Here is a 24,226-nt window from a genome sequence, read left to right on the forward strand (position 1 = left end):
ATTTATCTCAGCAGTGATAATCATACGTTTACCACAGCAGTCCTAAGCTTAAATTTGTCAGCAGTGATAATCATAACTTTCTCAGCAGTGATAATCATACATTTACCACAGCAGTGTTAATAATAAATTTATTTCAGCAGTGCTAATCCTAAATTTCTCAGCAATGCTAATCATAATTGTATCTCAATAATGTTAATAAAAATACATTTCTCAGCAGTGTTAATATTAAATTCATCTCAGCAGTGCTAATCAGAAATTCACCTCAGCAGAGCTAATCTTAATTTTATCTCAGCAATGTTAATATGACTTATTTTAAGCAGTGTTAATCTTAAATTGATCTCAGCAGTGCTAATCATAAATTTACCTCAGCAGTGCTACTATTAAATTAATCTGAGGTGCTAATCATAAATTAATCTCCGCAGTGTTCATTTTAAGTTTACCACAGCAGTGTTCATTTTAAATTTACCACAGCAGTGTTAATATTAAATTTATCACTGATAATCATAACATTATCTCAGCAGTGTTAATATTAAATTTACCTCAGCAGTGCTAATCCTAAATTTTTCTCAGAAGTGTTGGTCTCAAATTTATTTCAGCAATGTTAATATTAAATGTATCTTTGCAGTGCTAATCATAAATTTCTAATCAATGTTAATATTAAATTTCTCAGCAGTGTTAGTATTAAATTTATCTCAGCAATGTTAATATAACATTTATCTCGGCAGTGCTAATCATGAATGTTAATATTTATAAAATATTACATTTATTTAAGCAGTGTTAATATTACATTTATCTTAGCAGTGATGTTCATACATGTACCATAGCAGTGCTAATCTTAATTTTATGTCAGCAGTGATAATCATAACTTTCTCAGCAGTGTTAATCATACATTAACCACAGCAGTGTTGATCATACATTAACCACAGCAGTGTTGATATCTCTCATCTCAGCAGTGTTAATATTACATTTATCTCAGCAGTGCTAATCTTAAATGTATCTCAGCAGTGCTAATCATAAATGTATCTCAGAAGTGTTAATATTACAATTCTCACCAGTGCTAATCTTAAATGTACCTTAGCAGTGTTAATCCTAAAAAAGATTTCAGCAGTGTAAATAAGAAATGCATCTCAGCAGTGCTAATCATAAATTTACCTCAGCCGTGTTAATATTAAATTTCTCAGCAATGCTAATCATATTTTTATATCAATAGTGTTAATATTAAATTTACCTCAGCAGTGTTATTATAAAATTTCTCAGCAGTGCTAATCAGAAATTTATCTCAAAAGTGTTCATATTAAAATTCTCAGCAGTGCCTCGTCCCACCTTCACTGAAACCACAGTCTACCTTTAGGAGAAACCCAGAAGATCCTTAATGCCATTCTGCCACCAAGGTATGACCTTCCTCACCTGCTCACCATGTAGCAGTTTTAGCTGCCACTGAAATTACCAGTGTTACCATCTCCATCTTTTCTTCTATGAACATGTAATACTGATAATGCTACAACGGCTTTCTTTAGTCACTGTTCTGCCAGATAACACCCTGAATACACCTCTCCTCCATGAACAGGTTAAAAAAAGCTTTTACTGATCTAGTTTAAACTGAATGTAAAGAGGCTAAAAGCATGAACCTAATGCAGGAAACATCTTTCTAATGTGAATAACTGTGATTGATCAGTCAATCAACCTTCATTAAGCTAGACTAACTGAAGTTATGTATAATAAAGAACTAAAATTTTTATTAATGAAAATTCTGTAAATCAGATTCAGGCAGAGTGGAGGTGGTTAGAAATGAAAAGGTTAAATGATTGAGTGACTCCAGTAAGCTGAGCTTTAGTGTTTCCTGTAGTGAAGTCCAGCTCACTGCTCACTGAAAGCAGATTTAGTTGATCAATCCACTGGAGTGCAGAAATAAAGAAATGTTGAAATAAGTGGTGAATTCTCCTGGTAAGATACAATGTGAACACACTGCTCACTTACACATTGATTGTCTTTCCCTTAGATGAGCTGATCAGGCAGGTCACTGTCAGCTGTGCTGAGAGGGGGATGCTGCTTCTACGAGTGCGAGATGAGAGTCTGACTGAAGCTGGCTGTCAGACCCTGTATGAGAGCAGTATGACCTTTGGAGTGAGGAAAACTCTGCTGGCTGAGCATCAGAAATTGTTCATGAACAAGAGGGTGAGAACTGCTGTCTGCCTTACAGTTGTCTCTCGATTCCTTTTCAGTGGTCTCTTCTACCTTCCTCTTATTCTTAGTAGCTTAACCTGAGACTCTGAGTCTTCTGTAAACAGAGCTGTAGCTGAGCTGTACTCGTACTCAGCTGTACCGTCGAGATTTTGGGAAGCAGTGCAATTTTAAGGGGTCAAAGCACTACTCTTAAACAATTATGCCCAGAACCACGGTTGCAGGTGGGTTTCTCTGGTGCATCTGCCTGGTTCACGGAGCTGTATTGCTCCAACCACTTGCAACACCATAGCAACCACAAACAAAATCCATAGCAACCACCTGGGACACCATAGCAAGCACCTAGCAACAGTATAGCAACCACCTAGCAACCACTTAGGGACACTATAGCAACCACCTAGTGACATCATAGAAACTGCTTGTGACAACCTAGCAACCGCCTAGCAAAAACATAGCAACCACTTCTGACACCCTAAAATTCACCTGTGACACCATAGCAACCATGTAGCAACTCCATAGCAACCACCTACAAAATCCATGGTAACAACCTGGAACACCATAGCAACTACCTAGCAACTGCATAGGAACAACCTTGAGGCAAAAAGGTGGGTCATGGGATCCTGTGTGACAAAAAAGAAAATCAATATATGTATAAAAAATGAATAAACACGTACCTGTTACACAGTTGCAGATTAATTGCAAGCCAGTCAGACACCATTCCAGATGGAGACAACCACTCACAGCTGAAGATGGATTGCCCCTTGTTGGCCAGAACCACTTTCAGGTAAAAAGCTGGGTCATGAGATCCTGAAAATAAGAAATACGAATAAGAAAGTCAATATATGTATAGAAACCGAATGTTCACTTACCCGTTACTCAGTTGCAGATTAATTGCAAGCCAGCCAGACACTGTTCCAGATGCAGACAACAACTCACAGCTGAAGATGGATTGCCCCTTGTTGGCCAGATCCACTTTCAGGTAAAAAGGTGCTTCATGGGATCCTGTGTGACAAGAAAAAAGAAAATCAATATATGTGTAAAAACCGAATTTACACGTACCTGTTACACAGTTGTAGATTAAATGCAAGATCCACTTTCAGGTAAAAAGGTGCGTCAGGTGGGTCATGAGATCCTGAAAATAAGAAAGACAAAAAAGAAAGTCAACACAGTTGCAGATTAATTCTGTGTGACAAGAAAAATGAAAATCAATATATGTATAAAAAACTAATTAAAACGTACCTGTTACACAGTTGCAGATGAATTGCAAGATCCACTTTCAGGTAAAAAGGTGTCAGATGGGTCATGAGATCCTGAAAATAAGAAAGACAAAAAAGAAAGTCAATATAAGTATAGAAACTGAATGTTCACTTACTTGTTACTCAGTTGCAGATGAGAACAAAGCCAGTCAGACACTGTTCCAGATGCAGACAGCCACTCACAGCTGAAGATGGATTGCCCCTTGTTGGCCAGATCCACTTTCAGGTAAAAAGGTGCTTCATGGGATCCTGTGTGACAAGAAAAAAGAAAATCGATATGTGTAAAAACCAAATTTACACGTACCTGTTACACAGTTGTAGATTAATTGCAAGATCCACTTTCAGGTAAAAAGGTGCGTCAGGTGGGTCATGAGATCCTGAAAATTAGAAAGACAAAAAAGAAAGTCAACACAGTTGCAGATTAATTGCAAGCCAGCCAGACACTGTTCCAGAAAAAAGAAAATCAATATATGTATCATAACCGAATTAACACGTTCCTGTTACACAGTTGCAGATTAATTGCAAGCCAGCCAGACACCGTTCCAGATGCAGACAACCACTCACAGCTGAAGATGGAATGCCCCTTGTTGGCCGGATCCACTTTCAGGTAAAAAGGTGCGTTATGGGATCCTGTGTGACAAGAAAAAAGAAAATCAATATATGTATAAAAACCAAATTAACATGTACCTGTTATACAGTTGCAGATTAATTGCAAGATCCACTTTCAGGTAAAAAGGTGCGTCAGGTGGGTCATGAGATCCTGAAAATAAGAAAAACAAATAAGAAAGTCAATATATGTATAGAAACCGAATGTTCACTTACCTGTTACTCAGTTGCAGATGAAAAGAAAGCCAGTCAGACAACGGTCCAGATGCAGTCAGCCACTCACAGCTGACGATGGATTGCCCCTTGTTGGCCGGATCCACTTTCAGGTAAAAAGGTGCGTTATGGGATCCTGTGTGACAAGAAAAAACAAAATCAATATATGTATAAAAAACGAATTAACATGTACCTGTTACGCAGTTGCAGATTAATTGCAAGCCTGCCAGACACTGTTCCAGATGCAGACAACCACTCACAGCTGAAGATGGATTGCCCCTTGTTGGCCGGATCCACTTTCAGGTAAAAAAGTGCGTCAGGTGGGTCATGATGTCCTGAAAATAAGAAAGACAAAAAAAGAAAGTCAATATAAGTATAGAAACTGAATGTTCACTTACCTGTTACTTAGTTGCAGATGAAAAGAAAGCCAGTCAGACACCGTTCCAGATGCAGACAGCCACTCACAGCTGAAGATGGATTGCCCCTTGTTGGCCAGATCCACTTTCAGGTAAAAAGCTGGGTCATGAGATCCTGAAAATAAGAGACAAAAATGAAAGTCAATATAAGTATAGAAACAGAATGTTCACTTACCTGTTACTTACTTGCAGATGAAAAGAAAGCCAGTCAGACACCGTTCCAGATGCAGACCTCACCCTCTTATTACCAGTACAAAATGCAAACAAAGAAACAAACGATCAAGAAAAAGAGAAGCCTTCTGCAAAAGCAGAACAGCTCAAAATCTCATGAATAAAACACACAAGGCTTGGCTGAATATATAAATAATTAAACTTACAATGAGGATTAGGACCTATAGTTCCACCAATTCATTACAGTGAGGCCTGAAGTTAGCCACATGTAAACCTCTTTGCTACAGCATGGTCTCTCCTTTTGGCTTGTAACCTGGCCTACTTCCATTATACTGCCACATAGTGGATGGAGTGGGAATAACCATGAAAAAAACATGCCATCTATCCCAACACTGGAGTCACATAGGTGTCAGCTATGGCTTCAAGCAGGCCTAAGTTGTAGGAATATTTTATGCCAATATAGAAAATAGACAATAGGCAAGTGGCTTAAAGTCCAACCACAACAGGCCCAATGAGACAAACAACCAGCAAAACAGGCCCAATGAGACATAAACAACCAGCAAAACAGGCCCAATGAGACTAGGGATGCATCTTTCAGATATTTAGATTTTTTTGGATATTGATTCCGATATTAACAATGCAATGTTTGGTCTCACTGACTTCATATTTCAGAATAAAAGCCAGGCAACACTGATAAACACATGAGTTCCAAATAAATACACAACTAATCATCAAAATTACTGCTTTTTCAGCTATAAAACACTGTTCTGGAGTAACAAGCAACATGAGAACTAGCAAACAGCGAGTAGGCAACTAAAGACCTATCATCCAGGATAGATAAACAGACAGAAAGAGCATTGTGGATGGATGGAGAGAGAAGAGCTTTTTAAAGGAACAGAAAGGAAAGCAACCCACAGAAACTTACTAAATTCTGTTAACATGGCTATGCCTAATCTCCATACCCAATCTCACCACTTTCACTGGTGGTACTATTTCCACATATTTTTGTGGAATTTTATAATCCTGAACCGTATCTGAACCTTGGTCCTTGGTTGGAGTTGCTGAGAGTCAATTCAGTGATACTCTTATCCTACCTTTGTCCTCTGTGTGTAGGTGTTCAAATATCCATATGAAGAGTAAGTTAGTTGTAGGAAGTGTAAACAAAAGAAATAAACAACTAAGAAAAAAGAGAAGCTTTCTGTCAAAGCAGAACAGGATCTTCATTACAGTGAGGCCTGAAGTTAGCCACATGTTAACCTCTTTGCTACAGCATGGTCTCTCCTTTTGGCTTGTAACCTGGCCTACTTCCATTATACTGCCACATAGTGGATGGAGTTGGAATAACCATGAAAAACACATGCCATCTATCCCAACACTGGAGTCAAGTAGGCCTAAGTTGTAGGAATTTTATATGCCAATATAGAAAATAGACAATAGGCAAGTGGCTTAAAGCCCAATGAGACATAAAGAATCAGCACAACAGGCCCAATGAGACTAGGATGCACCTATCAGATATTAGGATCGGATATTTGTCCCGATATTAACAATGCTCGCTCCCCTTTGGTCTCACTGACTTAATATTTCAGAATAAAAGCCAGAGAATGCTGATAAATTCATGAGTAACAAATCAATAAACACAACTAATCATCACAATTACTGCTTTTTCACCTAAAATCATCTGTTGAGAGTCATATCTCATATGAAGACACATTAGAATAGCCTACTATCTTTTGAAAACAACAAAATCTGGCATTTGTGGCTGTCTGATAAAATAATATGTAATTGTAGTGCAAACACTGTGCCAATGTCTTGCACAATTGTTTCTTATTTTAGTGACAAATAAATAGTAATTTAATGCATTTACATCTGTGTTAATTTGTTGTATTTTATTTGACAAAGTTAGTGAGGTCAAATTTACATCAATCCTGATGCTTTAAGTCTCTTCCACATGGTGAGGTATACGGTTTATTTATTTAACAATGGTTTCAGATCAGTATTGCGTATCTATCGTTAAGTGTATGTATTGGTCTAGGAACTGAAAAAGGTTGGTGCGTCCCTAAATATAACATGTAGGAAACAGAATATCACATTCCCTGTTGTGGTTTGTTTTTGACTTCACTAGTTAACAGAATATGCCTACATTGATAAATCCCTATATCTTTCACCCTAATTGGTGAATGTTTATATCAAGTCCTCTGGACAGACAATATTATAGAATAGACCAATGGACATTTACACCACATGCTGCAACAGCAAAGCAATCAGCTTTCTGATAAATTAATCTAGTCTATCAGATTATCCTACCTGTAGTTTTACTGCTGGAAGCACTTTCTAATAAACACTGACAATCTCATCTCATTGGTCTCCTCCTGGACTAGATTAATTTATGTTGTAATATTTCACATAATATTGACACATTGACAAAAATAGCAGAATCTTAAAAAAACAGTCAATATATTACTGCCAAATACATCAAATACTTTCAATAATGCACTTCAACATGTAGAATATAAGGTAAAAAATACATTATAATATAAGGTAATATAAGGTAAAAAAAAATACAAAAGAAAATAAAAAAAATAATAAATAAACAAAAACAATCATTTCTTTTTAAAATAATATAACAGCCATTAAAGCAGATAGAAAATTACTTACTGATAAGTAAAGTAAATAAATCGAGCCTAAAATGACAGCCAATAGCTTGTTGCCAAGGTCTGGTCTGTGTCAGAGTCGGCCAGTCAGTGCTCAGGGGGGGTGTTACCTCAGCTCCTCTGCTAGAGATGTGCTGTGGATCAGAAAAAAAGAGAAAAACGCCGGCGTGAAAAAGGATGGAGAGTTTTATTAAGACTTTTTTTTTTTACATTAAATCGCTCATAAAGGTGAACTTTGAGAAGTACGGCTGAAACGGCGGTTTGGTTTTAGTCTGCTATTGATTCGGTGAGTGTACTGGGTGAATCTTTTGGTGCATATAAATGAAAAAGAGTAAAAAGAAAAGCCGGTACAGTGACATGCTGAGCTGCACTGCAGTTTGTTTCAGGGGGTCATGTGCGAGTGGGCGGTGCTAGCCCCCATTTCATGCTGCTGATGAGTGTTTATATTGAAAGAGGGAAGAAAAAAAGGTTCACTTTGTACATTTATTTGTATTTTGTGAACAGGACAGTTATTTTCTGGCTCTTCTGTGACTCTACTCTGCAGTTTGGCTGCACCTGCGTGAACACTTGATGGTGAACCGAGCCCTCATCTAGAGGAACAGCTTGGAGAGCTCAGAAGCAGTGGACGGACCTTTCTTCTTCTCTGGGGGGACTACACTCAGCAGTGTGGGAGGAAAATAAAGAAAGTTAGACTTTTCAAGTGGATTGAACTCGAAGGAAAGGAAACTTAGCCAAAGAAAGGAGAGACTGGTTTTATTATTTAATTTATTTACAACCTACTTACTGTTGAGCGGTTCTGTTGAGCTGCAAGAGTTTCAGCCTGTTCTGGAGTTGGTTGGTCTTCAGGTCGTTGGCTCTCACTCAGGGCTGTTTCTTTACCTCAATGGTGAGTCTCCGTTCTGCTCTTGGGGTCATTTTGACTGGTTGCCCACTTCTTGGCAGAGTAGCCATAGTCCCAGATTGTCTCCATTTGTAGGTTGTTTTGTAACCCTTTCCTGATTTCTGTAAAACAGTTTTTGATTGTAGATCCTCTGAAAGCTCTTTTTGGTGAGGCATGGCTCACATATGCATATTCTTCTTGTGTGGAGCGAAACTCAGAAGAGTAGAGAAGACTTCAGGTATGATAACACCTGACTCCAGTTAGCTTTCTTTGAGATTCAGAATTTTTTTGTTCTTATTTTAGGCACATTATGTCAATACGCTTGACCTGGATTAGATCTCATTTTATGACAAATTAATGCAGAAAACCATAAAATACCAAAGGATTCACATACTTTTTCTTTTCACTGTAGAATAGGCTAAGCATGTAAAGCATGTAAAATTGTAGGATGTATGGATTTATGGTCTCTGAGAAACAGTTACTTAGCATAGGCCTCGTCCCCTTTTTGGCATATGTCCACCAAACTTGACTTTCGGACAGTGCAGTGCCACTTCCTAGTGCCAGATGCTGATTAGGAACTGAACCCCCTTTCAAAACGTGCCTCAGCTCCTTACCTACTGGATAGGCTTGACTTTGGGCCCAGGTTATCTTACTAAACTGAGAAATTCTGCTTTGTGAAATGACCCCCAGGAGTGGCTAAATGTTTACATAGGATTCAACTGATTTGTTAGATGAACAGAATTACTGACACATTTGATTCATTTTGTTGCTCTTGGCATGCAGGTATCCCACCAATGCAGAGTGTGTTCAGGTTGCCGATGCTTTAATTGGGAAGAGCCATTTCCTGAGGGATGTTGAGGAGAATGGTTATGTAAGGTTTTTTTTTTTTTTTTTAGAATAAATGTATTATTGTTGATCACAGAAGAGTAGTCGGTGTAATATTGGTGGATAGATTTGTGTAATTTCTCTTTTTTGTTTGAGACTGATAACTTGTGTCTTTGCTGAAGGAATCATGCATTGTTGGAGAGGATGCTACGTCTGAGGCCCACGTTAAGGTGTTGCATGAAAAGTACAGGACGACACAACCTGATTTAATGATTGTGAAGGACCACATGAAGAAGATCTTTGCATTGGCAGCATGGAGAACTAGCTGAGGGAATGTCCATTGAAAACCTCCTGGTTTTCTTAGGGGTAAGTGGAAAAATGTAATGTGAAAAACAGCATAGCCATCAAATGTGATGTGATGAACCATGTATGTAAAATTGTGCCTTTAATAATCTATTATAAGATATTTTATGGCTATTCTAGGTTTTACTCTTTTCTACTGCCTTCATTACTGCACTTTATTACTACATCATTTCTGCTTTTATCTTACAGTTGTATGATAAGGTCGATGCCATCCATCCTTTAATGGTGTACATTTGTCACTGCTTCAGCTGAAACAATGCTGGGAGTTTTCCTTTAAAGGACTCCTAGGTACTCTTTAAGAGATGCTCATCAAAGTGTAAGCATACCATTTTTGTCTCTACTAGCAAACCTACAGAACACTCTTAAATTAATTGATACTCTCAGATGTGTACAGTTTTAAGAAAAGGTGCTTCAGTCTGTATCTAATATTACACTAAATGATGTTTAGTATTCTCTTGGTGTTTGTGTAATGGGCCATCTGCATAGTAAAGTGATTCCATTGTTTTGGAAAAATCTTACTAAACATAGACACACTGTGGGTTCTGTGTGGTAAAATGTTGCTTCTGGTTTCTGGTGGGTGCTTTCCTTTTTAATAAGGCTGATCAAAAAGTATAAATGTAACCTTTTGATATGGAAAAGTATAGCATACATTTTGCCATGTTATAATGAAATATGATTTCTTTTTAGCTGGTATAATAAAAAATCCTTAATAATAATACATCCTTTCTTGCTGTATTTCATTGTTTTGTTTGCGGTTAATGCCACATTCTAATGTTGAGTCTAAATGTTTTTGTTTGTTTTTTTATAGCCTTTATATTTTCATCTCCATAAACCTTTTGTTAATATGAAGTTCTGTTTCTGATGCTCTTTTAATTAATACTAAAGTTGAGTGTATGTTTACTACTAAATAAACAGCATGAAAGACATTGTGAACATGTGTGGATATTTCAGGTACTCACACTAGGGCCAAGAATGGCTTGTCATTGGGATAGTGCCTCTAAAAGCACATGTAGGTACATTTTGGAAAGGGGACACCATACCACTTTTGGACTCTCTGTTGATTCACCACAAGGATACAGCCAAACACTTCCAGGTAAGTTCCAGTGGTATTTAATGTTGAAATCAAAAGTAAGTACACACAAAACAAAAACAAAACACAGAAGAGCTAGGTTGTGCACTCTGTGATGGAACAGAGTTCATAATCAGTAAGAGGGCATTATTAATTTATTTTAATCAGTGATGATCATGTATGCTTGTGTAACTAGAACTGTTAGTTTTCGAACTCTCTGTACAGGCAGCAGACTTATGTGTAGCAGATAGCAGTGTGCTGACACATCCTGTTCCTCTCTTCCTCTTTCACCTTCCGGCTGAAGATATAATTGTAGCATAACCAGGGTGGGGCTGAGGGTATAAAGATGCTGAGAAACTGTTCTGCACTGAGAGATTGTATGTATTGCATTGTCTTACTCCAACAAATTTGTTACTCACTTTGATCCTGACTCAGAGACTCAGCTTTTCATTTCTGTCACGATTTTTCCACCACGATCTGGCGTCACGAACAGGATGAGCAACGGAGTGAGTGCAGCGGAGGGGAGAGAAGTGAACACACACAGCAGACGCTCTCTGGCAGAGGCTGGACCCAAAAGCAGGGGAAAATCCCACAAGCAAGGGAGAAGTACCGCGGGGGTGAGTGTGACTGATCGTCCCTCCGCTCGCAATCTAAGCCTCATCTACAAACATTGGTGGTGGTGAGTGACAGAATAATTACTTCCGAAAATTTAATTCCCCTCCACCTTTCCTTGAGCACTCCATCCTGAATGAAGTTTATTTACATGACGGTGTAACAAGTGAAGACTAGCCTGGTCATAGCGAGGCCTCTAGTGTTAAATGTATCACTAGAGTAACAAGAGCAAAAGAGTAGCCTGCTCATAGCGAGGCCTCTATTGATAGACGTATCACCAGAGCAATAGGTCCGGACCATGGGAAGGAGGGCTAATAGTTTTAGGTACAGGGTATGGGATTTTAGGTACAGATGGGATCCCAGTTAGCTAAGGGATTAAATTTTAACTCAAAGGTTCACACTGCAACTCTCTTTAGTCAGATGAGCCAGGATTATGGTACTGATAGTGTAATGTATGTCCCATTGTGTGTCTCAGTTGCTGCCGATCCTGACCTCGACGCCGCCCCGCCAAGAAGACCAGCACCAAACCAGAACCAGCCTGAAGCAGCACCCGAACAAGCGGCAGTGGGGCCACTTCCTCCTCCACATGTCCCACCACCCCCAGTGCCGGGTCCCTACGCCGATGCACAGCAGGAGCTTGAGGAGCTGGCTGCTAGACAAAGGGAGGCCGGACCACTCACATGGCCAGTTGCCTCCCATACCAGAAGCTGTGATCCAGAAAGAGAACCTAACTTTAGCACACCCTTTAAGGCTCCGCCTGTCCAAGGGGAAGTCTTCACTGCAGTCGAAGCCCCAAGCGGCTCTTTCCCTATGGTGGAGGTGGCTGGACCAGAGGGTCCCTTCTTAGTACATCGATACTGAACTGAAAAGGACATGATGGAAACTGCCTCCAGCCTGTCTGACCCTGACAAGTTTGGAGAAGAATCTGAGGACTTTGTCATGTCGTCCGACCTCGAATGAGATAAATTGGGCTCTAGCTACTGCAAGGTTGATCGAGGCTGGCCGGATGGAGATGTACGCCTGGCTGATCCCACCTGCAACCCCACAGTTAACGTTCAGCCGGACCACAATGTCCCTTATCGGAACACAAGAGACTTGAGAACTCGATTGGAAGCTGCCTTTCCCTTGCATGTGAACACAGGGAAAATAGCAGCATGTAAGCAGAAAAACTGAAAACTGTTCAGGATTATCTGGTCCGCCTGACAAAAGTTCACACGGACTTTAGCAGACTGGAAGCATCTGTGGCGAGAGTAAATAATCCAGAAGATGTGACCCCATGGGAAGCACACCTGCGCAACAGCTTCCTGATGGGTCTGTGATTTGAGCTCTCCAACGCTATCAAGCATTATTGCGTGTGGTATACCAGACAGCCTCTCACCATCATAGAGGATCATGCCAAGCATCATGAGAACCTCCTAAACACTCAGTCAAAGAAGCAAGAGAAAAGCGGACAGACACATTGGATCAAGCCATGTTGACGATGGTACAGCAACAGCGCATCAGGAACAGTGACGGGCGGCGGAGGGGCAGGGCTGTGGAACGGGACCCACTGACACAGCAAAGAGGGAAGTGCATTCTTCCTTTCCCTATCTTTTATTAGTGCAACAGCTCACAACATGCCCATTAAGTATGCCGAAATTGATTTTGATTGTAGAAGGGAGGAGTTTGGAATTTTTGGTAGATAGCAGGGCGGGCCAATCAGTGATTAGGACTAATGAGCTTCATTGTGACACGCAAAAGGGAAAATTCCAAACATTAATAGGGGTAGGGGGAGAAGTGGTCAGAGAAAAGGTGTCTGTGCCCCTCCAATGTTCTCTAGGTGGTAAAATGTTTTCGCATTGTTTTCTGATGCCTTCTGTTTGTCCTGTAAATTTGCTGGCCAGAGATTTGATGTGTAAACTAGGGTGTACCCTAATCAGCTCCCCGGAGGGTTTAGCTGTAGATTTTTCAGAACAATCATGAATGGTACAGGTAGCGCCAGGGGTTCCATGCTTACATGTGGTGCAGTGTTGATGAGCAGGGAGAAACTGTCAGGCATTTTACCAGAGGCAGAAAAAATGGTATCAACCCCCCCTTGCAGTGGAAAAAGAGTAACCTACATTGCACCTCACATATCAGCCAGGGCCCTGATCATGATTATGAAAAACATTTCCTCACACCGGGGACAGAACCCCTATCAACCACAGCACTGCGTGACATCAGGTCATGGGCCTTGAGGGTGGCCAGGGCTAATGATTGAGCCAATACCGAGCGCCCCAATGTGCAGTATAGCACTTCCACAAAGACGTGGAAGTGTTGCTTTCAGTACAGGCTGCGAACAGTGGAGCTGTTTGGCTCACCTCCACTGATTCAGGCTGCCACACTCACAGAAGAGGAGGAACTGGAGCTGGCATCACTTCCGCCTCAGCTGTGGGCTTCTAGTAAGCATGATGTGGGATTGATTAAAGACTGTGAACCAGTATCCATTACACCAAAATCCACAAGCTCAGTACCCCTTGAAACCTGAAGCGGTTGACTGTATTGGACCAGTGTTTCAAGCTTTGCTTGAGGCAGGGGTCATAGTGCCATGTCCAGATTCACCAGTTAGGGCACCAATTTTTCCGGTCAAGAAACCTGGCCGGGATGAGTGGAGGTTTGTATAAGGCCTGCAGGCAGTAAATGCTGCGGTTCAGGCTCGAGCACCTGAAGTACCAAACCCCCATACTATTTTGTCTCAAATTTCCACAGACCACACCCATTACACAGTGGTAGATTTAGTGAATGCATTCTTCAGTGTACCAATCCATCCAGATAGCAGGTTCTGGTTCGCCTTCTCCTGTGAGGGAAACGCCTTCGCAGACCATGTGGCCGAATGCACAGCTCGTGCAGTGCCTGTCACCACCGCACAACTTCCTGTAACAGACCAAGAGAAACCCACCCTGCAAGAAATTCAATCTACAGCAGAAAAAGCTCAGTGGACCAAATCAGGGTGTGTCAAACAAAACAATGTTTAGATACACATTGCAACAAATAGACCATGTCTCCCAAAGACATACATGAAAGGGTTAATTGCTATTGCTCATGGGAGGAGTCACATGAGCAAGGGGGGGGGGTAATGGATATGATAGCAAGACACTGGTATGCACCCGGACTCTCTACACTCACCCAAAATTCTTGTTCTAATTGTCTCACATGCATACAAAACACACACAACCTCTGTCACAACAGCCTGTGGGTCACCCCCCAGCGACAGAGCCATTTCAGCACTGGCAGGTCGACTTTGTGGAATTAACACCGCAGAAGGGAAACTGTTTCTCCTGGTCTGTGTATGTATGTTCAGTAAATGGGTTAAAGCTTTCCCCACAGGTACTCTGAATGGCGAAGCCGTGGCAAAAATGTTGAAGAAAAGAAAACTAATCCCCAGGTGGGGTCTGCCACAGCGAGTCTCAAGTGACAATAGCACACCAGGCCTAATCAGTTTGACCAGGTTTGACCAACATTGCAGCTATCACCCCACTAGCGCTGGGGCAATCGAAAGGGTTAATGGGACCATTAAAAATTATCTTACAAAAATGACACAACAACATGCCACAAAAAAGAACTGGTCTCAGTGCCTTTGAGATAGTGTTTGGCAGCCCCCACTGGACAATCAATTACTTGACCACTCTCTCACGGCTTATGTATGTATTGTATGAGGCGCTTCTGTCTGTGTCTAAGCAGGTGAAAGCAGTGCTGCCGCAACCAGCTGATCAGCCCTTCCATGACCACAAGCCAGGTGATGGGGTGCTGACTGCTCACTGCTAAACATGATTTTGATGGCTCTGAGGAAGTTTACTTTAGACACCCAGGGAAGAATGTATTAGACTCACAGGTAATCAAATTAGTAATTGGCAAAGGGGTTTAGATCCTAGTCCATGCAACAGCACCGGGAATGGGGGATTAACCACTTTCAACAAAGAAACTCATTTGGATACCTGATTGGTACTGGAACTGTTGCCATAGACTACTGCTGTATTTGCCCAAACTGCAGCGGGGCTGCTGCGCTTTGCTACGTTTGAGTGCACACATTACCCTGTATTCCATGCACCCCCGCCTCCACACTCGACGTGACACATTAAATAACTTTTCTGTACCTGATGAACACAAACTAACTACTGAAGGTGAACGATTTGCTGAGATTTTATTTCCAATGTATGGGGTTAGGAGCCTTATGTAGAGACCTCAACAGGGTTCACTATAGATTAGCTACCTTTGTAAACCAGACCATTAAGGGGCTAGAAGGAGTAAGGTATGAACGAACTGTGCTGAGGTTAATGACTACACAGAATCGCATGGCACTGGATTTACTCTTAGCAAAGGAAGGAGGGGGTCTGTAGCATTGTTTGTGAACACTGTTGTACTTATATTCCTCCCAACGATGCTCAGGAGGGTAACATCAGCATGGTTTTGTGCCAAATGCGCACTGTAGCTGCCCAACTCAGGAATAAAGAACGAGGGGTTGATTCACGGTCTTGGGGTTGGGGATCTATTCTAGCTGGCTTACGCAGTGTATTCCTCATGATATTGCCCATTCTCATGATATTGGTGCTTCTGCTTTGCTGTGGACCGTTACTGTGTAACTGTATCACTGAAACTTTGTTTCACCGAGTTCAGGTGAGATTTCAGCTCCTGCAGATTATGAAGGATCCTGAACTTAAAGAATTTGACAAAGACCTGGGGCTGGGACCTTTGATGAAAGTAATCTGTAAATATGATTGATTAGAATCAAACGGGGGAGTTGTGATGGAACTTGTTTATTAAAGTGATTCATAATCAGTAAGAGGGCATTATTAATTTCTTTTAATCAGTGATGACCATGGATGCTTGTGTAACTAGATCTGTTAGTGTTCAAACTCTCTGTACAGGCAGCAGACTTATGTGTAGCAGATAGCGGTGTGCTGACACATCCTGCTCCTCTCTTTCTCTTTCACCCCAGGCTGCAAAGATATGCTGGCCAAAATCGGTCAAGGCTGGTGTGAAGGGGGTGCACTGGGGACGGAATGTGCCCGAACGCTGTTAACAGGTAGCAAAAGAGTAAATATGTTATACAGTGATGATTTTGCTTCTAGCTACATTAGGGAATGGACTGATAATTGTAGCATAACCAAGGTGGGGCTGAGGGTATAAAGACTCTGAGAAACTGTTCTGCACTGAGGAAGATTTTATGCATTGCATTGTCTTACTCCAATAAATTTGTTACTCACTTTGATCCTGACTCAGAGCTTTTCATTTCCGTCACGATTTTTTCACCACAACAGAAATGATGTGACCTTCTTTTAAAGTGTGTGTGTGTGTGTGTGTGTGTGTGTGTGTGTGTGTGTGTGTATGTGAATGGTTGTTGGAGGCTGATGGGGAAGAAAACAAAAAATATAAAACAATTAGAGGAGGGGGTACAAATGAGTTATGAAGGGTAATTTTAGTTCAATAAGGCTCTATAAAAATTTTATTAGTTACTGGAAAAAATGCACAAGTTCAGATATAACACCAAAACCCAATGCACATAAGTCACTCAGCTCAGTTTCAAAAAAACTTGTCAAGTACAGTGTCAAGTGTCAAGTGAGATATTTAACTCAACTTTCATCCATATAACAGTCTTCTGAACTTGAAATGAGAACCAACAGTTTTTTCTTTTTGTAATAATAATTAAACATCCCGTATCTTTCTCTGCGGCTCCGTTTGGGGGTGCTCCCGCTACTGACATCACTCGCACAGTACTCTGGGAAGTGTAGTCTTGGGTTGGCTCACCAACTTGGATACAGGAAAATTTGCTCAGCAGAAGTTTACACTTAACAATCTATATTTACACAAACAAGATGCTAATCCTGCTAGCCTACAGCTTGGCAGCTGAAACGAACTCCTTTAGCCAAGGTAGATATCTCACACATTTATTATTGATCTGATAACAGTTAACTCCCTTATCAACACGATCATCTTGAAAATATACCCTTCTTGAACAGCAATTTATGAGCGTCTATTAAACTCAGGACAAAATAACACTGGAAAAATGAGGAATTGGGGGTATTTTATATCCTATTTGGACAGCATCAGCTCTGGACATGACTGGTCCAAAGGTTTGAACTGCCATTTGAACATTCTGTAAATTATAGAACTCAAATCCTATGGCTTTCAAACTCACCAGATCTCAACCTAGTTGAACTTCAATGGGACTCATGCCTTAGCGCTCTCCACCATCAATAAAACTGAGGGACTATCTTTTAGAAGAGTGGTATTCATCCCTACACAGCAGTTCCAGAAACTTGTAGAATCCATATCAAGGCACATTGAAGCTGTTCTGGAAGCTTATAGTGGCTCAACACCTTAGTGAGACACATTATGTTGATTTTTCTTCCAATTGTCCCCCATCTGTGTGTGTATATAATATAGAGTTATACTGAGTATTGACTTTATTTGTCCAGCCTAAAATACAGGCACCTGAATGGCCAATGATCCTGTGAATAATGTTAATAACAAAAATAAAAAAAAAACAGCAAGAAAGGTAAAACCAAAAGGTAATGCTGCCCTCCAGTGCCAGCAATGCACAGTTAACAATCTACAACAGTGGTCAGCAAAGCTCCTGAATATCCATCTTCCTACAGAGCCACAGGGCTCAGTTGTAGGGTAGATGAAACTGATGTTAATTATGAGAGCTGCAGTGTGGGCCTATGTACAGGGTTTAAGTAGTAGGTTGATGTAGCAGGTATGGTGATATGTCTTTGGTTCACAGTCCTATATTTTGAAAATTGACATTTTCTTCAAGTTTTATGTGCTTTGATTAGAAGTATTTAAAAACAGACAAGAGCTGCAACGTTTCACAGTTTATTTTCTTGATGAAACAAGCCAAGCCTTTCTGACTGCTTACCTCCTTTGATCTGATAGAGGCCTCACCCTAGCATCTACACTCACTCCTACACCTCACACTAGCTTCTACACTCACTTCTACACTAATACCTACACCTCACCCTAGCATCTACACTCACTCCTACACCTCACACTAGCTTCTACACTACTACCTACACCTCACACTAGCTTCTACACTCACTCCTACACCTCACACTAGCTTCTACACTCACTCCTACACTACTACCTACACCTCACACTCACTCCTACACCTCACACCAGCTTCTACACATCATACTGGCTTCTACACTCATTACTACACTAACACCTACACCTCATCCTAGCTTCCTCACTTACTCCTACACCTCACACTAGTTTCTACACTCACTCCTAAACTAATCCCTACACATCATCCTAGCTTCTACACTCACTCCTAGACTTCACCCTAGCTTCTTCACTAACTTCTACACTACTACCTACACCACACACTAGCTTCTACACTCACTCCTAAACTAATCCCTACACATCATCCTAGCTTCTACACTCACTCCTAGACTTCACCCTAGCTTCTTCACTAACTTCTACACTACTACCTACACCACACACTAGCTTCTACACTCACTCCTAAACTAATCCCTACACCTCATCCTAGCTTCTACACTCACTTCTACACCTCACCCTAGCTTCTACACTCACTACTACACCTTACACTACCTTTTACACTTGAATCTACACCTTACACTCACTTCTACACTAATCCCTACACATTCACAGTAGCTTGTACACTCAATGGGTCACAGACTGTGCCACATTTGTGTTATCCCCTAACGTTGCTGTGATCTGTCTCAGCAGGCCACCACAGGATTCTCTTTCCACAGCCTGAAACACAAACCAAACACTATGCATTAGATACAGATGCACTCCTTAAAATTTGCAATGCTGAGATTTTTTCATGTTAATTGATATTTCTAGAAAGTTAGGAGCATGTACTAATATCACACTATCAGCTCCTCTCTATCACCAAAAGACATATTTTAGCTTGTACTGCTTCTTCTCTTAGCATTAACTTCCTTTCCTCCCTGGCTAACCTGATCCTAGGCTGACTCGCTGCATTGGAACCAACTGTGCTGCAAGATCTGCTGAAAAGTAGGCCTCCTGGATGGTTTGTACTGCAGGCACCAGCTAATCAGATTGCAGCATTCTGTGTAGAGTGATGGGATTGGATGAGAAAAAGATGCTTCAGCACAACATTTATCTTTTCTTTTCTTTTAATGATCTCTACATTTCAAAAAGACTACCATGCTAAATACACAGATCTGAACTTCTACATTTGGGGACACCTGGTATGTACAGCGATCTTCAGCTTTAGTTCTGCATATTCTCCCAACTACAGATCTAGTTTCTGATTTCTGTCTCTTACACTTAGATATGTGTCTGTTTTCTTCTTGTTTACCAAGATGCTCCCATTTATCTTACCACTGGATAGGCCATCCTCAAAGCACAGAAGCCCCTTGAGGATATCCAGGCCGTTTCTAAAGGGCAGGAATCCACACACCATCCTGAACAGAAGGACTCCTAGCGACCACACTGTTGCAGGCCTGGCGTGGTACCTCCGCTTTAGGAGGAATTCTGGAGGCCAGTATTCCAAGGTGCCTGAGAACATAACAGAGGAAGAGAAATAAGGAGAGCTGAGCACAGATCTTTATTTCTATTCAACAGCTTAAGTGGCTATGGGACATCAGGCTCCTCTGAGGATCCTCATTTTGTAAGCAATGTGTGAATTTTGTAGAGATTTCAGTGCCCTAAACTCAAATGTACCTGCATAATCAGTATGTTCAGCCTTCCTGACCCAGTCCCCACAGCCAAAATCAATGAGCTTTAGCTCCGAGGTGTCCGTGTTGATGAGGAAATTCTCTGTTTTGATGTCCCGGTGCAGGACACCTCGCTTGTGACATTTTTTTGCCGCCCCAACTGCCTGGACCATTAAGTTTCTGGCCATGTCTTCAGTGATGGAACCTCCGAAGTTGTCAATGAAGGCATCCAAGTCCATGCAGGGATGAGGACGCTCAAGGATTAGAATGTAGCGCTCAGGCTCATCAAACCAGTCGATGAGCTTTATAATATTGCTAACGGGTGGCTCACTCATCGTCTGCATGAGAGCCACTTCAACAGGCACGGACTTGGAGTCATCAGGCTGCAGGAAAACATTGTGAGATCAGATAATGAGAACTGATCATGTGAAATCCAGTTCTGTGTTACTACTAGTATGCTTTATGGACAGGTTTTGAAGGTAAAACTGGGTTCTAGGTACACTTACACTTTGGATGTATAGATCACCTTCCTGTTTTGTGACAAATTTAATGGCCACCTGCAGAAAAGGATAATACAAGGTATTAGGATTATGGGGACTGAAAAGACAATAGAGGAGATAATGAAGTTATGGAGAGACTGAGGTAACAACCTGTAGGAGATCGGAGAGACGTGTTCCTGCGAAGACTGTTCCAAAGCCTCCTTCGCCCAGTTTCTTTCCAAAAATATATAAATCATCAAAGGTATCTGTGGAAAGTAGTGGTGAACATGAGTATTAGCTCTCTTTAGATCATTTATCATGAGTTTATCTATTAATGTCACCTGCTGTGCAGGGGGCAGTAGAATTTACATCATGTAAACTTGGATAATTAAAGGTTCACTTATATACACAGGACCTTCTTCAGGTCTGGCCAATTAACTGACCTGGCTTGGTGGCCTTCGTCTGTCCATGAGTTGTATCCTTGGGACGGTTTACGGTCCCTTTCCTCTTCTTCCTGGTAGAGGCTTCAGTATCAGGAACTGGACTCGTTCCTACCAGAACACTGCGGCTGGATTCCACCTCTGTCCTTTTCCTTTTTCTTCCACCACCATCTGTGTACAGGATGATTTGTATTTTTAATGGAATTTCATAGACCGTGAGCTGCGTATATTTCTGCTAATGGTAATACTAGACAGGTACATAACACTGATATACTATTTTCTTACGGTAAAGTGCTGTTTAAATGTGCTAAAACTGCACTAGTGGCCATAAACAATGTTGCTAAGTAAAGAGCATTTTTGTCCCTTTACTAAAGTCTCATATCAGATTCAAAAGTGGCCTTAAAACAAAAGCAGCTCTAATAAGTAAAACTTCAGCAGGAGTGTATGGACTGACCTGTATGTTTAGAGCGCTGCTCCATCGTTTTCTGAGTGTTTTTGTTCATTGAACTCAACAGAAATGACCAACTTTCAAGTTGTACAGTTTTGCAGTTCTGCATCACTACCCTCATTTATTGTGACATCATAATGAGCTTGTTGCCACGGTGATGTACTGACATCTTGATATGGGCCATGTATACTCTACATGTATGTATAGAAATGTGTGTGTGTGTGTGTGTGTGAGAGAGAGAGAGAAAGATAAAGAAAGATAGAGCACCCATTGCTGACACAGATGTGCAAATGCACACACACAGCTTGTCTAGTCCCTGTGGAGAAATACTGCCAACAAAATAGGACTCTCTGGAGCAGATAAACAATAATGTCTTGTGTAGGTGCGGGCAGCATAAAGCTCATTAAGTAATCAGTCTCATAAAATTACTGTTAGAATCAGTGTCAGTGCATACCCATGATTATGGGATAGACATGGGATTTAGGCCTGTATGACACGTAGGCCATAGCTTGTGTTTCATATGATCTGGCTATAACTTTTAGTGACAGTCTTAGTGGATGAACATGTCTCCAATTTATCTGTTGTTTAGATTCGTCGACCCAAGATGTCATGACTGTCCTTGGGGCTCAGAACATATTGTCTCTATTATTCGATCACATGATTAAGTAATGACTATGTGTGCCTCTCCTCTTTTCAGTGTATATAAACTCTGCCTTTCTGACCAATAAACAGGAAATCATTTGTGTACAGAGCTGTCTCTGTCATTCTTTGAGGTCCCCCCAGCTCGCTGCAGGATCGGGAAGGATGGAGGGCTTCATGCTTGTACAGCTCTAGTATTGAGGTCAAACCAGAACCAGACTATCAACAGACGGTTCTAACTGCATCTGCCAGTTTCCTCACAGCACTTGACTCAGTCCATCACTGAAGTTTATTACTGGCAAGTCTTACTGGCCAGTCATCACTGCAGACTGTAGGAAAAAGCTGGTTGTCCTTCACTACCTAGCTCGACGGGAAAACACTGATTCATCCTTATTAAAAACACTCTCCGGTCATATGACTGCCTACATCACACTGATGATGACTATTAATTATGGTAATTATCAGACTCGCTCCAGTGGATGGATCAACTGTCAGGTACCGAGAGTTTTTACTGAACGGGGAAATCTGCTTTCAGTGAGCAGTGAGCTGGACTTCACTACAGGAAACACTAAAGCTCAGCTCACTGGAGTCCCTCAATCATTTAACCTTTTCATTTCTAACCACCTCCACTCTGCCTGAATCTGATTTACAGGATTTTCATGCATTTAATTTGTAGTTCCTCATTTTAAAATATTCATTTATTTATTTATTGATCTTTATTCTTATTAGAATGTCAGTGACATTTCTGACTTTAATTATTATTATAATTGTTATTTAATAATGAATTAATTAATATATTAAAGTTATTTTAGTTAGTCTAGCTTAATAAAGGTTGATTGACTGACTGATCAATCACAGTTATTCACATTAAAAAGATGTTTCCTGCATTAGGTTCATGCTTTTAGCCTGTTTACATTCAGTTTAAACTAGATCAGTAAAAGCTTTTTTAACCTGTTCATGAAGGAGAGGTGTATTTAGGGTGTTATCTGGCAGAACAGTGACTAAAGAAAGCCGTTGTAGCATTATCAGTATTACATGTTCATAGAAGAAAAGATGGAGATGGTAACACTGGTCATTTCAGTAGCAGCTAAAACGGCTACATCTGCAGCATGCAGTCATTTTGATATGGGGGTGAGGAGTTAGGGGGAGCTGAAAGTCGTAAAGCATCTGACTGTTCTAGCAGATCTTTTACTCACCAAAGCACTGGGAGTACAGATCTCTGCGGACAGAACAGAGGCCTGTTTCTTTGGCCTGTCTCTGCTGCAGTTTGAGATCCAGCTCCTGCTGAAGTTGAACTACATCCCTGCCTCCACATGGAGCGCTGGACACCTGCTGCACCCAGCGCTGGTTGTTCTCCATCCATTCCCTGCAACACCACCGCTTGTAGCCCTTAAACATCAACACTCTTAAAGCTAAGAGTGGGGCCAGACACCCCCGGCTGCTATGGACTCACTTTCAAAGGTCGAGTCTGGATTCATTACATGAGAGGGAGAGAGAGAGAGGGGGGGGGGGGAGTTAAATGGGAAGTTATGGTACTTCGCTGATTTCTTCTCTGTGTTTTTTCTCACGAGCACCGGAGTCTCGAACTCGAGCAGAGAGTCAGCGGGGGGATTCATCTCCACAAAGTCAATTTAAGAAAATGGTGAAACCTCAGTAAAGTGTCAGACTTGATCGATCTGAACTTTATTGACTGAGTTGTTTAGTTACTATGGCAACCATTGAAACCTTTAAAAACATCAACAAACAAACAAACAAACAAACAAACATCTCCGTAGTACAAATTCAGTACAAGATTTCATATGAGCTGAACTTCAGCTTAGTACCAAACTATATACACACACACACACACACACAGACACACACCTTACAGCAGGAAGGGTACTGATGAAGGAGGTGTACTATCTTCTCTTGCTTTTAGTGTTGGAGTACGTGTTTCTGGATGCAGACATGTACTAAAAAGCAAACATCTTAAACAACGAGTCCCTATTTATTTTTAATTTACTCATATTTACATATTTTATTTACTCATTTATTAAACAAAGTGGGCAGTTTTTTGGTGAAAAAGCTTTTTTCTGGAAAGATCTTCTCCATGTGGTCTATGAACTGGTCAGCGTCCAGCAGATGGAGATAAGGCTCCAGCAAGTGGAAAGAAAAAACACAGCAGTTTGAATCTAGAGGTAAAAAATCAAGGTGAAAAAAATAAAATAAATAAAAACAAAAATGCTGCTATTACTACTTTTTTGCTATTATTTTAGGCTCAGCTAAGGACAAATATTTGAAGGAGATCTACACTGTAAACAGGTCTGTATAT

At 40.9% G+C, this 24,226-nt stretch overlaps 1 protein-coding gene and 1 long non-coding RNA gene across 2 annotated transcripts; one reads left to right on the top strand and one right to left on the bottom strand.

Moving 5' to 3' along the window:
• The first annotated feature begins 11,195 nt into the window (after positions 1–11,195).
• On the top strand, positions 11,196–16,365 carry LOC140545900 (uncharacterized). Its single transcript, XR_011978293.1, has 3 exons — positions 11,196–11,310; positions 11,719–15,093; positions 16,198–16,365. It is a non-coding gene; the product is annotated as an uncharacterized lncRNA (long non-coding RNA).
• Positions 16,366–19,192: 2,827 nt separating this feature from the next.
• On the bottom strand, positions 19,193–23,531 carry LOC140546233 (serine/threonine-protein kinase pim-1-like). The gene is made up of 8 exons (XM_072669469.1): positions 23,484–23,531; positions 23,112–23,304; positions 20,832–20,999; positions 20,560–20,654; positions 20,416–20,466; positions 19,917–20,292; positions 19,575–19,751; positions 19,193–19,299 (listed from the first exon to the last, which is right to left on the bottom strand). Exons 1-8 carry the CDS (start codon positions 23,529–23,531, stop codon positions 19,193–19,195), a joined length of 1,215 nt encoding a protein of 404 aa, XP_072525570.1.
• Positions 23,532–24,226: the final 695 nt, after the last annotated feature.

Source organism: Salminus brasiliensis, chromosome 23 (genome assembly GCF_030463535.1).
Source record: "Salminus brasiliensis chromosome 23, fSalBra1.hap2, whole genome shotgun sequence".
Lineage (NCBI taxonomy): Eukaryota > Metazoa > Chordata > Actinopteri > Characiformes > Bryconidae > Salminus > Salminus brasiliensis.

Excerpts from the sequence above, each read along its gene's own strand:
- LOC140546233 (XM_072669469.1), bottom strand. The coding sequence starts at position 23,531 with ATGAATCCCCCCGCTGACTCTCTGCTCGAGTTCGAGACTCCGGTGCTC. Across the intron at positions 20,655-20,831 it reads GACGAAGGCCACCAAGCCAG|ATACCTTTGATGATTTATAT; the intron begins GTCAGTTAATTG and ends TACTTTCCACAG. Across the intron at positions 20,467-20,559 it reads GTCTCTCCGATCTCCTACAG|GTGGCCATTAAATTTGTCAC; the intron begins GTTGTTACCTCA and ends CCTTTTCTGCAG.